General features: G+C 56.1%; 3 protein-coding genes across 3 annotated transcripts; 1 reads left to right on the plus strand and 2 right to left on the minus strand.

Annotated features, from left to right (window-relative positions):
• Positions 1-2,111: 2,111 nt before the first annotated feature.
• Positions 2,112-5,917, plus strand: C8A04DRAFT_12752 (ras guanine nucleotide exchange factor domain-containing protein; the record flags this gene model as incomplete). The annotated part of the gene is made up of 6 exons (XM_062777447.1): positions 2,112-2,327; positions 2,415-2,735; positions 3,018-3,345; positions 3,467-3,670; positions 3,931-5,738; positions 5,822-5,917. 6 exons carry the CDS (start codon positions 2,112-2,114, stop codon positions 5,915-5,917), a joined length of 2,973 nt encoding a protein of 990 aa, XP_062636328.1.
• Positions 5,918-6,631: 714 nt separating this feature from the next.
• C8A04DRAFT_12791 (malic acid transport protein) lies at positions 6,632-8,375 on the minus strand (the record flags this gene model as incomplete). Its single annotated transcript, XM_062777461.1, has 7 exons — positions 6,632-6,775; positions 6,868-7,040; positions 7,089-7,456; positions 7,519-7,668; positions 7,784-7,970; positions 8,026-8,059; positions 8,295-8,375. 7 exons carry the CDS (start codon positions 8,373-8,375, stop codon positions 6,632-6,634), a joined length of 1,137 nt encoding a protein of 378 aa, XP_062636329.1.
• Positions 8,376-12,044: 3,669 nt separating this feature from the next.
• On the minus strand, positions 12,045-13,638 carry C8A04DRAFT_37836 (phosphoribosyltransferase-like protein; the record flags this gene model as incomplete). The annotated part of the gene is made up of 4 exons (XM_062784018.1): positions 12,045-12,410; positions 12,500-12,681; positions 12,789-12,818; positions 12,888-13,638. 4 exons carry the CDS (start codon positions 13,636-13,638, stop codon positions 12,045-12,047), a joined length of 1,329 nt encoding a protein of 442 aa, XP_062636330.1.
• Positions 13,639-13,825: the final 187 nt, after the last annotated feature.

Consider the following 13,825-nt stretch of genomic DNA (forward strand, 5'->3'; position numbering starts at 1 on the left):
TTTTATTTTTTACTTCGGGGTGGAGAGACACATGTGCTCGCTTGGCGGGCTCGTGTCAAGCAGCCAGTTCGCTCCAATGGGGAAAAGGGTGAGGTAAAACTCTCTCAATGGCGAGCGACAGGGTGATCGAATCGGGCCTAGGTCCCTTCGTTTTGAGCCAAGCCGGCCACCACCCTGACCCCAGAACTCCCAAGCGAGCCAGGGGAGTAGCCCCAGTTTTGATCAACAAGTTGTGCCTGCCGACGAACCACGAGAGAGACGGAGTCCAGCCGCTGCGGCCATCATCGGTTTGTGCCTGTGGGACGTTTTGGTATCTCTGATTGTGGCCGGGAATATACGCAGTATGTCCGCGAAAGGTCATACTTGTAAAGTCTGGTGTGCATGCGTGTGTGAGCGTGTGCGTTCGTTTAACCAGGTGTGCTTGTGAAACCGGCAACGGAGGAAGAGCTACTTCGTCAACAGACCAAACCGCAAACGCCCTTTTGATCGTGACTCGATGGGTTGACGGTTCGAGGTCATGATGGAAGACGATTTGTCCGGTTGATGTCTCGATCTGGGCTAAACAGCCCTAAAAGGAAGTGTCGAAAGCGTGAGAAGACGGCCATCCATACCTGAGTCAACTGCGGCTGGGACGCGGATAGGTGCATGTCAGATCACAAGCAGCATCGTGTTCCCAGATCCCGGGGAGCTAGTCCGGCGAGGAATTAGCCCCCAAGTTGATAGTTAGCAAGGAAGAAGACAACGGAATGACCCCGTGCGTGAGGGCCTGGGTGTTGGACCCGTGATCCTGGAAGGAAATGGTTCTTTTGGGGAAATGGAAGGGATAACTTGTTTCATAGTGCAACCACTAGATGCCGTTGATGCCGTCAGAGTTTCAAATCTGTTTGTGTTGTTGTGCCGTTTGCTTTGTTCTTCTCTCTTTCTTCTGGCTACATACGGAGTAGTTGGGGTGGGTAGGTAACAGCCAAACGTTGGGTGAGAGTGTTGAATTCAATGCATAGGAAGTGGGGTTAAAAGGTGCCAAAAAGACTCGAGAAATTGGAGGTGGCCGTGTCGTTTCGGGTCAGTGACACGGCAAGTGCTGATTCCCAACATGGACAACCAAGTGGCCGTGCCTTCCTGATGCAGTGATGTGATGCTGGTGATGAGTTTCCAGGGTCCACCGCTCTTTCCCAGCACAGAAGCCCCGACCACAACTGACTTCTCCTTCAAACCCCCAACGTGGAAATGACCCCAATACGGGCATCTCATTGTCGCAAACAACGTACCGATCGGGACCGCGCAGATCGAAGCCGTTGTGGTCTTGGTGGGGAGAACGAACAACCGGCATTCGAGTGCCGCTCACTGTTTGCTGTCTGTGAGACAAAGCCGCAACATGCATCTCGGGACCGATACAGCCGAATTGGAGCTCACCTAGTTAACGTTAACGCTGGCTTAAGTTACATAGTAAGTTACCATTCAAATCACGGCGTTTGCTTCCCGGCCAAGCTTCCTTGAGCGGTCCATGGTCCCTACTGGGGGGCCTAGGCCCGCCGAGAGCGAGCGGCTGGAGTGCCGAGTTTGGGTAGGTGACTGCGAATTATCGACCACCTATCTCCGACCTCAGGTTCTTGGGAAGAATAGGAGCTGGGGATTGTATGGGCAGTCCCTGATTAGCACGCTTAGCACGGAACACTGGGGACAATGGATGGAAGCTTGCCCGTGCCCATGCCCGTGCCGGTGTGCTGCCCTGGCCTCGCGGCATCGCCCGATGAAGAGGAACGAACGAATGGAACCTAGAAAAAAAGGGCCCTGACCCTGACTGGACTTTTCTCACAATCCCCATCTCAATCCCAATCCCAATCCGACCCAATCGATCCCGTCATTTTGCTGTCTAGTCGGAAGGTTTTTTCGTCGTCTGCTGTCTGGCTCATCTTTGTCTTCTTCCATCTTTCTCTCTTATTTTTTCCTCACTTTTCTTCGCCCTCAGCCTACGAAGTGCCTAACGTTAACCCCGCTTTGCGTCTCGCGTCTCTCGCTTCCGCCCCCCAATCGGTCCCTAGGTTCGGCCTCGAAGCGGCAGTGATGCTCCGTGCTTGCTCTGCGCGCCGCGCCATGTCCTCTGATTAGCCATGTGGGCACAGACTCACCCGTCCGTGTCAGGCCGTACCGGAGGAGCGCTGCCGCAGGCCTCTGAACGGCCGTCTTTGGCGAATAACGTTACCCCGCTGCGCGCTGGAGGGACTGGTGCTGGCGCTGGTCCTGCTGGTCCTGCTGCGAGTGGTGCTGCTCCTTCAGGCCCTGCAACATCCAATGCGACGACGCGAACAAACAACCATCCGAGCCTCGTTTCGGCCTCTTCCTCTTCCTCCTCCGCCCGACAACAGCAACAACAACAGCAGCAACAACACCAGCAACAAGAACAACAGCAGCAGCCACAACTCCCGACCATTGTAGGATCTGGGGGCACGTTTCTGCTCGTCGACGACTTACCCACCGCCGAGTCCAGGGATTCCTTCGCTTCAATTGTTGAAGACCCGTTTTTCTTTCGTTACCACACGCCTGGACTCGACCCCGAACCCGAGCCCTGTCGCGCGCCTGCGTCTGCGTCTGCACCAACGGCCGCGCCCGAACCCGCGCTTCGATCCGCCCTGCCAAGCGCCCCGTCCACGAGTGCCGGCCACCGTGATGAGGAGCGACAGCCGTGGATCCCGCCGCGAAAAGAGTCTCTGAGCCACTCCAATCCGACCCCCTGGGTATGCAGTCCGTTCACTTGTACACTAGTTATTGGTTGTGATGCACTCAAGCACTGTACGGATTCGTACTGAATAGCCGGTGATTCCGTGTTTGCACCCCCCCTTTTGGGAGGAATTGGCGGTGGAGAAAGGGCGTCAATGCATTGCAGTGTTGTGCAGCGCAATCTCGGTCATTCCTCTTGACCTGCTCGATACGCGTTGGAGAGATTGGAGAGACCTTGGGAAAGAAACCCTAAGCAAGGGACAATAAGGCTGACCGAAAAACCCATGGCCCAGTTCGAGCATGCTAGTGCCCCATCCGACATGGAGCCCATCAACATAGCCATCATTGGCGCCGTCGGGGTGGGCAAATCCACGTTTATCCAACAGCTCCGCCGAGCACCGCGTCCGTCGGCGCTGAACATCACGACGCTGCGCCAGGAAGTCGACGGCGCTCCGTACCTCGTCACGCTCGTGGAGCTCGACCTCGAGGGCATCGAGCTGGACCCGAACCAGCCGGTGCACTGGCCAAAACAGATTGGAGGACACTCGATGCCTCGCATGGATGGTGCTCTGATCTTATACGACGCCGTGAACGAAGGGAGCATGCGTGAGGTACCCCCAATCATGGGTGAGTCAAGTTTACCCTGTCAAACCAGAGAAGAATAATTCCCACCCGCCCGACCAGACGAGCACACATACACAACGCATTCGAGACATACAAGACAAACCCATACTTACCGGTGGAACAGCCGCTCTTGACAACTCGTCCCTACCCACTCTCCTCGTCGCGACCAAGTGCGATACCCCCGACGACCTCCGGCATCCCGATTTGTCAGGGCTCGCGCAGGCATTTGCTACCTGCGCGGGCCATTTGAGGACCGCGTCCAACGCGCCGGCCAGCGCGCGCGAATGCTTACAAACGATGTTAAGAGTTGCGCTAGCCAACCGGAAAGGTGAGCGAGTGAAGCGAGTGAGACCCTTGTCTGAGCTTCTACGTCTGCGGAGCCGCAGGATGAATGGATGGAAGGAGGCGCAAGGCGGCTGGCTACCCCCTGTCTGTCCTACCCGAGGCTGCCGCGGGAGGACACAGCAGGGGGAGAGAGCAGGACATGGAACAGGCGGACAAGCGGACAAGCGGACAGACCTGCCGGCCGGCCGTATACCGAAGCTGGTATCACGTTGTGAGACGAGGGGGCTAATCAAGATCCTACAGACAAGTCAGAAGGCGGGGGAGGCCACAGGAGGCGTGCCGCTTCGACGGCGAATCTCGATGCGCCGATGGACCCCCATAATGGCCGCCCCATCAGTCAGCACAGTAAGCACAGCAGGGCCAGCTCCGACTTCTCGCTGCTGCGGGGGTTCTCGCAACCTGCTAGCGAGAGCCAGTTTCGAGGACCGGCCCCGAGATCGCCGCGGCCGGATTACCAGAGCACCTCCAGCAGCAACCTCAGCCACAGCACCGCCATCCCCGAGGACGGCGGACCGCCCACCGTGTCGAACATGCTCCGGACGCCGGGCATCCGACTGGATGGCGGCGGCGAGACCTTTCTCGATGTCGACGAATCCGACGGCGAATCGTACCGCTCTGACGACATCCCCATCCTGCAGCGCAGCGACGACGGTTTCGATAAGCCGGTCAAGCTGGCGGGCGTGAGCTTTGGCGAGCTCGTCGACCGGCTGCTTGCCCCAAAGATGTCCAAGTCCGACCAGAACTTTGCCGACGTGTTCCTCTGTCTCTACCGGAAATTCAGCACGCCTTCCGGGCTGCTCGCGGCGATCCGCGCGCGGCTGGACCAGCTGTGGACCGGCCGCGGGGGCGAATATCTGCTCAAGATCGAGGCGCAAATGCGCATCATCGAGGTGGCGGCCAAGTGGCTGTCGTTGTACCCGGGAGACTTTGCGAGGCCGGCGACGCGGAGGAGCCTGGAGGAGCTCATCAAGCAGCTATCTACGGACCCGGTGTTTGTCGCGGCGGCCCAGCAGATGAGGGCACACCTGGAACAAAAGGTTACGGTGGACGATGACACGAGCTGGGCCAAGTCGGATCCGGACGAGGATCAACAGGAAGGAGGAGGAGGAGGAGGAGGAGGAGGAGCGGATCAACGGCAGAGCGGGATGGCCGAGTCGATGGGCTCGCTGCACCTAGATGGCTCAACACTGGCAAGCGCGCGGCGACCATCACAGAGCTCCGACCTGTCCGGCATCGAACCCCGCGGCGCGCAAGGCCCCGCCCGGCTGCAGTTCCACTCAGTCGAAGACTACGAAGCCGAAGCAGCAACCCTAATCCCATCCGGGATCCTCCCACTCAACAAATACCGCTACCACCTCTTCATGGAGCTCGACGTAGACGACATCGCCAACGAAATGACGCGCATCGACTGGATCATGTTCAGCTCGATCCGCATCCGCGACATGGTCCGCCACGTCTCCCTCTCCCACGACGCCAAAACCAAATGCCGCCACCTCAAAAACGTCGACCGCATGGTCTCCCACTTCAACCACGTCGCCCAATGGGTCGCCAACATCGTCCTCCTCCGCGACAAGGCCAAACACCGCGCCCCTTGCCTCGAAAAACTCATGTCTGTCGCCCTCCGCCTGCGGCAGATGAACAACTACAACGGCCTCGCTGCCGTGCTGGCCGGTATCAACGGCACTGCCGTGCACCGTCTGGCCTCCACGAGGTCCCTGGTGACGGCCAGCGTGCAGAAGCGGTTTGCCGGACTCGAGTTATTAATGGGCACGCAAAAGAGCCATTTTGCCTATCGGCTGGCGTGGGAGAACTCGCCGCTGCCGAGGATCCCGTTTATGCCGCTGCATCGGAGGGATCTGGTGTCGGCGGAGGAAGGGAGCAAGACGTTTGTGGGGAGTGGCGGGGATAGGGTGAATTGGAAGAAGTTTGAGGTGCTGGGGGAGGTGTTGTTGCCGATTATGAAGAGCCAGGGGCAGCCGTATCCGAATTTGTCAAGGAATGATGTGTGTAAGGAGTTGGTGCTGGATTGTAGGATGTCTACGGATGATGAGGTAAGCCTGCACCTTTTGCCCCTGAAGAGTGTTTACTCTTGGGGAGTGCGAGGTTGGAATGAAGTGCTAACGTTGGATTCCAGGACATTTATCAGCGCAGTCTGCAGGTCGAGCCGACGAGTGGGAGTGGAGGGGCACTCGAGGCGACGAGGAAGAAGTTCCCCTGGCTGGCAAAGTAGCCTAGCATATGCCTGCAACTTCCATGAGAGATATACGGAAAGTTTACTTCAGAGCTTGCAAGCATTTATTCAAACAATACTGGAATTGGATTTTAATACTCAGGAAGGGGAATCACAAAAACGACAATACACACAAAAAAGACAGGGTTCTTGGGTGTATGTACATGTACCTGTGTGTAAGTGGTTTGTTGGTTATGTGGTTTGTTAGGATTTTGGAAAACGGGGGTGGGTGAATGGATGGATGGATGGATATACCGCATCCGCCTTTTAGATGTCTCGCGGCAACGGGCGGGTTTCAGGCATGCGTTTTGTTGTATCGTACGTATTTAGTGCCGTAATGCAGTGGAAGACAAATGGAATGGAACTGAGTGTTGTGAGATGTGTATTACGTTGGGGGTATACGCTAATTGTACTGTACTGAATAAAATCAAGGGAATATTACCTGTTGATCCTCGCTTGCAAAGCAAATAACCTCTATACCGTTGCCCGTTTGCCCTTTTTGTGTTGTGCCCCTTTTCCGTCGCTCCCAGAGTAAAGCAAATAATAAAGAAATAAGAAAAGAACCCCGCTTGCGCTTAACATGTGTAAAGAATATGACTCCTTCCGAAATACACCCTTAATCGAGACAAGTTAATCCACATCCTTGGGCCAGAGCCTATAATCACATGTCGTGTCAGTTTCGAGAATGATAACTCGGAGGATCAAAAGCAAGACTTACAGCTCCCGCCTCCACAAACAGCGAATCATCTTGGTAAACACCAAAATCCAGACCAGCACGAGGAAGGCAGCAAGAATGCAGCCAAAGATCTGTAGGCCGGGGCTGTCAAAGGCTGCGCCGAGGGTTTCCGTGGCCGTGACCTGTTGTTGTTAGTCTTTCTCTCCCTCACTCCCTTTCAATAAACAGGTAGGGGAAAGTGAAGATAAGAAGGAAAGAGGGAGTAAAAACATACCAACGCCGTATTCGGAAACACAAACGAAAACCACGTCATCTGAAACCTCAGTTTCCCCTTACTCTCCGGCCGCAAATACTTCCACAGCGACCCAACCGACACCAAAAAGAACCAGATACTCAGTCCCCACAGCCACAACCCGGCCATACACGCCAGAATCCGCAGAACATACGCTGCATCACCCACCCCAGCCGTCCCAACCACACCACCCGCAGAAACACCAGTCGACCCAGCACGATCCATAAACCCCGGCGGAAACACCACCCCGGCCAACGACCCCAACTGCACAATCCCCGCACACGTAAACCCGCTCGGCCCAATCGAGATAAACACACCGGGGCGCTGATGATCCCGCGGCAGTTTCTGAGTCATCAACCGGTACAAAAAGGCGGCACAAATCATGAAACTGATGAGGAACCCCGTGCCCTGGGCGGTGATGGCGGCCAGGGTGATGGGGATGGTGTTGATGTGGGAGAGCTGGTTGGTTTTGTGCGCGGCTGCGACGAGGTTGCCGCCGAAGGGGGCGGAGAGGAGGAGAGGGTAGGCCGGGAAGACCCAGATGGGGGTCATTGTGTGGATTGGGAAGACTCTTTTTTGTGTCAGTATTAGTTATTTGGTGGGTATAAGATAGGGATAAAACTGAGGACGTACTGGGTGGACCACAAGGTGAGGTACAGGCTGGCGCTGATGAGGGTGCTCATGCCGAGGTAGACCCAGAAGAGGGCCTCGACGACGCTGAGCAGCCAGGGGCCGGTGCAGGGGATGCCGTACTGCGTGATGGTGATGAGGATCGTGGCGATGCTGTGGGTGTGTGTAAGTAAATGTGTAACTCAAAATCAGGGGCTGCATGATTCTACATCAAAACTTACGAGACGATCTGGGGATGTTAGTTAGCGCTATTTCAGGGGTTACAGACTTCGAGGGAAGACGTACAATAGAAGAGATAAACAAGCTCTCAAACTGGTCGTTGAACGAGTCGACCAGGCTGCCCGGGCGCCAGTAGAAGCGCAGCGAGATCAACACGCAGTTGGCGACGAACAGGAGGATGTTGAGGAAGAAGAAGGCCAGGCCGATGCCCGTGAGCCAGTTCGATTCGTAGGGGACTAAACGTATTAGTGTGGCCCAAAGGAACGAAAGGAAGGCAAGAAAGGGACTTACTGGAGTGCAACACGTTGGCGATTCCCCCGGTAGCCTGGACTGTTAGCATCCCTTGTTCTCTCTCTCTCACCCACACAACAAAAGAAGAAAAGAAAAGAAAAAAAGAAAAGAAAAAAGAAAAGAAAAAAGAAAAGAAGAAAAGAAAAGAAAAAAGAAAAGAAAAAAGAAAAGAAAAAAGAAAAGAAAAAAGAAACAGAAAAAAGAAGACTCACCATAGTCATAGTAAACCAAGTCCACTGAAAACACCCAATCCGATCCCTCAACCCCACCTTCCCATTCCCCCTCCTCCTCGACGCCGCCCGCATCACCACCCCATTCAAGCTCTCCGTCGGCGAATTCACCCCCCTCATCCCACTCCTCCTTTTCTCCCCGCCAACCCCTCCTTCATACCCACCCCCAGTTCCACCATTTGCAGCAGCAGCAGCACCGGCAGAAGCAGCACTACTCCCCCCAATAGCAACCCCCCCCAACCCCCTCAACCGCGCAGCCAACGACCGCGGCGGGCCGGCAGAGCGTAGCTCCGTCGCTCGTCTCGTGACTCCTGTACCAGAGGTGCTGTGATGCAACATATTCCCATCGGTGCGCGCCCGTCGGGGAAAGGCGGGAGGGACGACGCCGTAGCGTCCGCTGCTGAGACTGGGTGTTGGGCTGGTGGGTGTTTTGATTCCAAGACCGCCGTGGCCGGTCCCGTCCCCGGCTTCAGCCACAGCGATAGCCTCGGCAAAGTGTACACTCCCCGACGGCCGTAGCCCCGGTCCCGGACCAGGCTCCTTCATGGGATGCCCATCCGGGTCACCATCCGTCCCAGCAACCGCGATATCTTTCTTGCGTGCTCCCCTCCGTACATGAGCCGCCAAAGCAGCCGATACCGCGCCCGCTGACGCCCCCGTTCCACTGCCTGTACCCGTGCCAGTAGCAGTAGCAGTGCCCGTCCCGGCACTCAGACCAGGAGAGGGTGTACTAGCCCCCGTGCCCGGTCCCGACGCACCACCACCACCACCGCCGCCGGAGGACCAGTTGAACACGTTGGCGGGGTCTTCCATGGGTGTTTGATAGCCCGATGCCAGACCCCCTCCTCCTCCATAACCATAACCGTGTCCGCTATGCCCATGTCCGCTATGGAGGAGGTGGTGTCCGTGGAGGTGGAGATGAGCGTGGTGGCTGCTGTGGAGGGGGAGAGTGAGGTGATGGTGGGAAGAGGCGACGGAGCCGGAGGTGAGGTGGCGGGTGAAGGGGGGACGGGTGGTGAGGGTTGGGGAGGAGGGGGAGGATGGGGTTGGGGTGTGGATTGGACTGGTTGGGGCGGCTGGGGGTGCTCCTGGAGCTACCTCTGGAGATGTCTCTGGAGCGGCCTCTGGGATTGGGGAGGGGGGGCGAGTTGGAGTTGGGGTCGTTAGGGGGGAGAGACCGGTTGTTGGTGTCATTTTGGTGGTTGGTTTGTTGTGTGTTGTTGTGGTGTTGAAGTGCTGTTGTGTATTGTTGAGATGTTGTGGTGTTGTGGTGTTGTGGTGTTGTGGTGTTGTGGTGTTGTGGTGTTGTGATTCTAGGTCGAGGTTCGGTGGTAATCCTGGGGTTGAGGTTGTTGGTGATGAAGAGATCGTGAGTTTGGTGGTGTAAGTCGTGTAAGTTGGTGTCTCACAGCCAGGCCGCATGTATTATCGACCGTCGCGTGTAAGATCCCAACTAGACCGACGCAAGAAACCCGAGAAAACGTAAAACGCAAATAAATCCCGAGTAAAATAAACGTAATAACCCACGGAAGACCGACAAAGCGAGAAACGAAACAATCAACGCCGAACCGTCGACGACAACAGTAACGAGGCTCGCAACCTCACTTGCGATGCAGATATGCAGATTCGCAGTCAGTCAGTCAGTCAGTCACACGCAAAGTGCAAAAACAACGTTTTCCGGTCCCACGGCAGTCTCGCACCGCCAAGTCATGACGTGGAATGGTCCAGACTCAGTTGGTCTCTGAATGCACTCGTCAATGTGCAGTTTCGTGTTGTTTTTGAGTAAGTAAGCCGTGAGTTGTTGTGTAAGTTGTGGGTTATCGTCGGCATGGTGTTTTGTCGGGATTGTACTCCTGTGGGTATGTATGCAAGATGGAAAGGGAAATGCGGATGGACAGGGGACCCCGGAGCTGAGAAAAAGTTTTGCAAGGAGGCGTGTAAGTGCCGAATAACCGCCAGTTCCCGTGCCGTTCGTTTCGCTGACTGGCCGGCTGCGGCCGAACGAAATGAGAAACGAGATAACGGGGACGAGGAAGAGGACGAGGACGAGGACGAGGACGAGGACGAGGCAAAAAAAAAAAAAAAAACTCAAAATTCAAAGGACGACCGGCTCGCTTGAGAGCAGAGCACGCCAACAGTGCCAGCGATGCCGCACGCCGCGAGCGTTGCGCGTTTCATTCGTGATCGGACGGGATCCCGCTTGCTGCGAATGGAACGGCGAAGATGGAGGGCTTGTGCCAGCCCTGTCTGAAGGTTCCCGGTTTGTTGGTCAGAGATTCTGCTTGCGCCGCTGGCACTTATCAATTAACTTTACCAAGTTACTAGTGTATTGTAGGTACGAATAAAAGACAAGGGACTGTACCGAGAGTGAGGAACCGCTATCAGCACTACTATGGTATTAGCCCCTGGAAAAAGCCTGCCTCGAACGCGAACACGGACCAGCAATTTCGGACAACCCGACCAGGAAGCAAGCAAACCGCCCGGCAGTCAGTCCAACTCACCTCAAACAAACCGAGAGAAAGCGAGAAAGATAACAAACATGGCATGACATGACATGACCCCTCTCTGCTCTCCCCTCAAGTGCCTCCCCCTCACGGCATGAAACAGCGACGCCGAAACCCTTCCTAATTCAAATTCCGATGGAGAACCAGGACGTCATTCCCGGACCAGCAGACCAATGCCAAGCCGGACTGCCGGGGTCAGGTGGGCCCCCTGCTACGGATCCGGGGGTTCGGATCTGCATGGACACGACGGATCACCGCCGGCCCTTGTTATGTAACTTACAGTATCCGTACGAAGGAGCCAAACTGCCGAATAGAGTTCGAGGTTGTTAGTCAACGACCTGCCTTTTCTTACGACACAATCCCAGAGACGGGCAGGCCACCGGTTATCTGGTGTATCGTACCCATCTCAATCTCCATACCTCCCTCCCGAGACTACTGTAAGAGATGGGTCTTACCAACGCAAGGAAACGGTTTACCTTGCCTCACCAACTTACCCATCAACACAACCTGCAAAGCAGCAACGCATCCCACATCCCACATCCCACATCACCACAGCATCCCCACCCCTCATCTCATCCCCCAAGAGAGAGCGAGAGCGAGAAGCGAAGAGCGAGCAAACCATGTTGCATGTGTTGTGCATGTCTGTAGTGTAAAAAGAAAAGAACGGAAAACAACTAGGCTGCTTGACTGGGTACGTGAAACCGACCCTCCGCCACAGCCCTCCCGTCGTCTTCCCGAAGTTCCCAACTCTACACGGAACCCCTTCATAAATACCCCTTGCCAATCGATATCAATCGACGTCTCCTCCGCCCGCCCGCCTCCTATCCCTATCACAGGAAGGACAGTGTGTAAAAAAAAAAAAAAAAGTCCGGTGAAAAAAAAGGACTAAAACGAAGGAATATGTACCCCAAAACGCCAGAAGAGACCTCCCTCCCTCCCTCCCTCCCTCCCTCCTCAACGGGAGAAAAAAAGAATGAGCGAGCCAAGGAAGTCATCGCAGACCAGCAGCAACTAGCAATCTGTCTGGTTGTCCGTCCGTCGGTCTGCTTTCTCTCCATCCCATACCATACCACCCAAGATCAAACCAAATAGCCACACCCCCAAAAGAATGCCTTCAAATCAGGCAAAAAAAGGTTGAAACGAAAAACAAACGCCAAATGCGATGTATATCCCGATGCACGCAAGTCCTCACCACCGTCTTTTTTGTGTATATATGCTTCCCCCCCCCCTTTCCCTACCGCGCCCTACGTACGTACGTACTTACTCAACGCTCACCCCATAAACATTAGTCATAGTTAAACAGCACACTGATCGACTCGCCATGGTGCACGCGGCGGATCGCCTCAGCAAAAATGGGGGAAATATCCAGGACGTCCAGTTTCGCGCCCAGCAGGGCCTTGTGCTCGTTCTGCGGCACCGAGTTGGTGACCACCAGCTTGTCGATGGCCGACGCCTTGATGCGGCTGATGGCGTCGCCGCTGAAGACGCCGTGGGTGAGTAGCGCGTAGATTTTGGTCGCGCCTTCTTTTTTGAGGAGCTTGGCGGCTCGCGTGATGGTGTTGCCTGTGTCGAGCAGGTCGTCAATGAGGATGCAGACGCGGTCGCTTACGTTGCCGACGAGCATCATGCTGGCGTTTTGCCGGTCTGTGATCTTGGTCGGGCGGCGTTCCTGGAACAGATAACATGAATTGGTAAGTGGCTCCGGAGAAGGGGGGGGGCAAGAAAGAAAAAAAATAATACCTTGTGGATAAGCGCAAACTCAATGCCCATGCCGTCGGCGATTGCAGTGGCCCGTTTCGCACCCCCCGCGTCAGGGCTGATAATCACAGCGTCCTTGTACTCGGGGATGTGCGTCTGGATATACCGCTTAAGCAGGGGCCGTCCGTACAGGTTGTCGACGGGGACGTCGAAGAAGCCCTGGACTGTGGCGGGTCAGTGTCTTGCACATATGCACGTAATCGGAGTAAAAAACCGCAGCCTCCACACGTGCCAGACGGAACGTTGCTGCGGTTTGGCGTGTCACACGTACCTTGAGGGTCGTGCAGGTCCATGGTGATGACTGCAACATGTTAACCACCGAGCCCACGAGCTGGACATACCCCTTTCCTCCCAAATATCGGACACATACCATGGTCAGCACCAGCGCAGGTCAACAGGTTGGCCACCAGGGTGCCCGCCTGCGCAACCCACTGCTTGTACCCCGGCTTGGCCTGGAATGCGCCCACGTGGGACACGTTCTCGTAGTCGTGGGTCGTGTAACTACCAATGATGCTCTGCGTCGAGGTGTTGTTGTTGATGCCGAGGCCGTTCCCTGCGAAGTAGGAGCCGTCCCCGTTGGTCGGCCGGACGGGCGACATGGTGCCATTGCTCGTGCCGTTGGGCAGAGGGGTCGTTCCGAGTGTCGTCTTAGCTAGCCGGCTCGTGATGTCGGTGCCGTTGATGAGGCCAGCGCTGCGTGGGACATTGGGCGCCGGGGTGGCCGGGACGCTCTCAAAGGTGTAGTCCTTCTTGCTGCCGTTCTCGGACCCGCCCTTGAAGAGCGGCGCCCCGGATTTCTTGTACGGGAGGTCGGGTTGACGGGAGTATGGGAACAAGGGGAGGACGGCGGTTACCCGTCTGGCGGACCCGGTCTTGCAGGCCGAGATCATGATGCACAAGTCCATGAAATGGTCGTTGAGCTTGCTGCCGTTGCCGCCAAAGCCCGTCTGGATGATGTAGACATCTTTGCCACGGACCGAGTCCTGGATCTCGCAGCGGCTCTCGCCGGACGAGAACTTGGTCAAAATCCGGTTGCAGGCCGGCAGCGCGAGGATGTTGCACACGCTCTCGACGATGGCGGGGTGCGAGTTACCGCCGAGGACCACAATGTTCCGGACCATGATGGCGATGTGGTCCGTTCAACTGGGTTGGCTGAACAGTGCAGACCGTGGTGTGGAATAAGGCAGACCCAAAAAAAAAGTCAAGAAAAAAAGGGTTGCGGAGAAGAATCGGAGAAAGTTGGAAGGGTGGCGGCAGGCAAATCGACACGAGTTTGGGGTGCAGGAAGCGGGACACCCTTCCGATGCA

Source organism: Dichotomopilus funicola (genome assembly GCF_033296635.1).
Source record: "Dichotomopilus funicola strain CBS 141.50 unplaced genomic scaffold C8A04scaffold_38, whole genome shotgun sequence".
In the NCBI taxonomy this organism is placed as follows: domain Eukaryota; kingdom Fungi; phylum Ascomycota; class Sordariomycetes; order Sordariales; family Chaetomiaceae; genus Dichotomopilus; species Dichotomopilus funicola.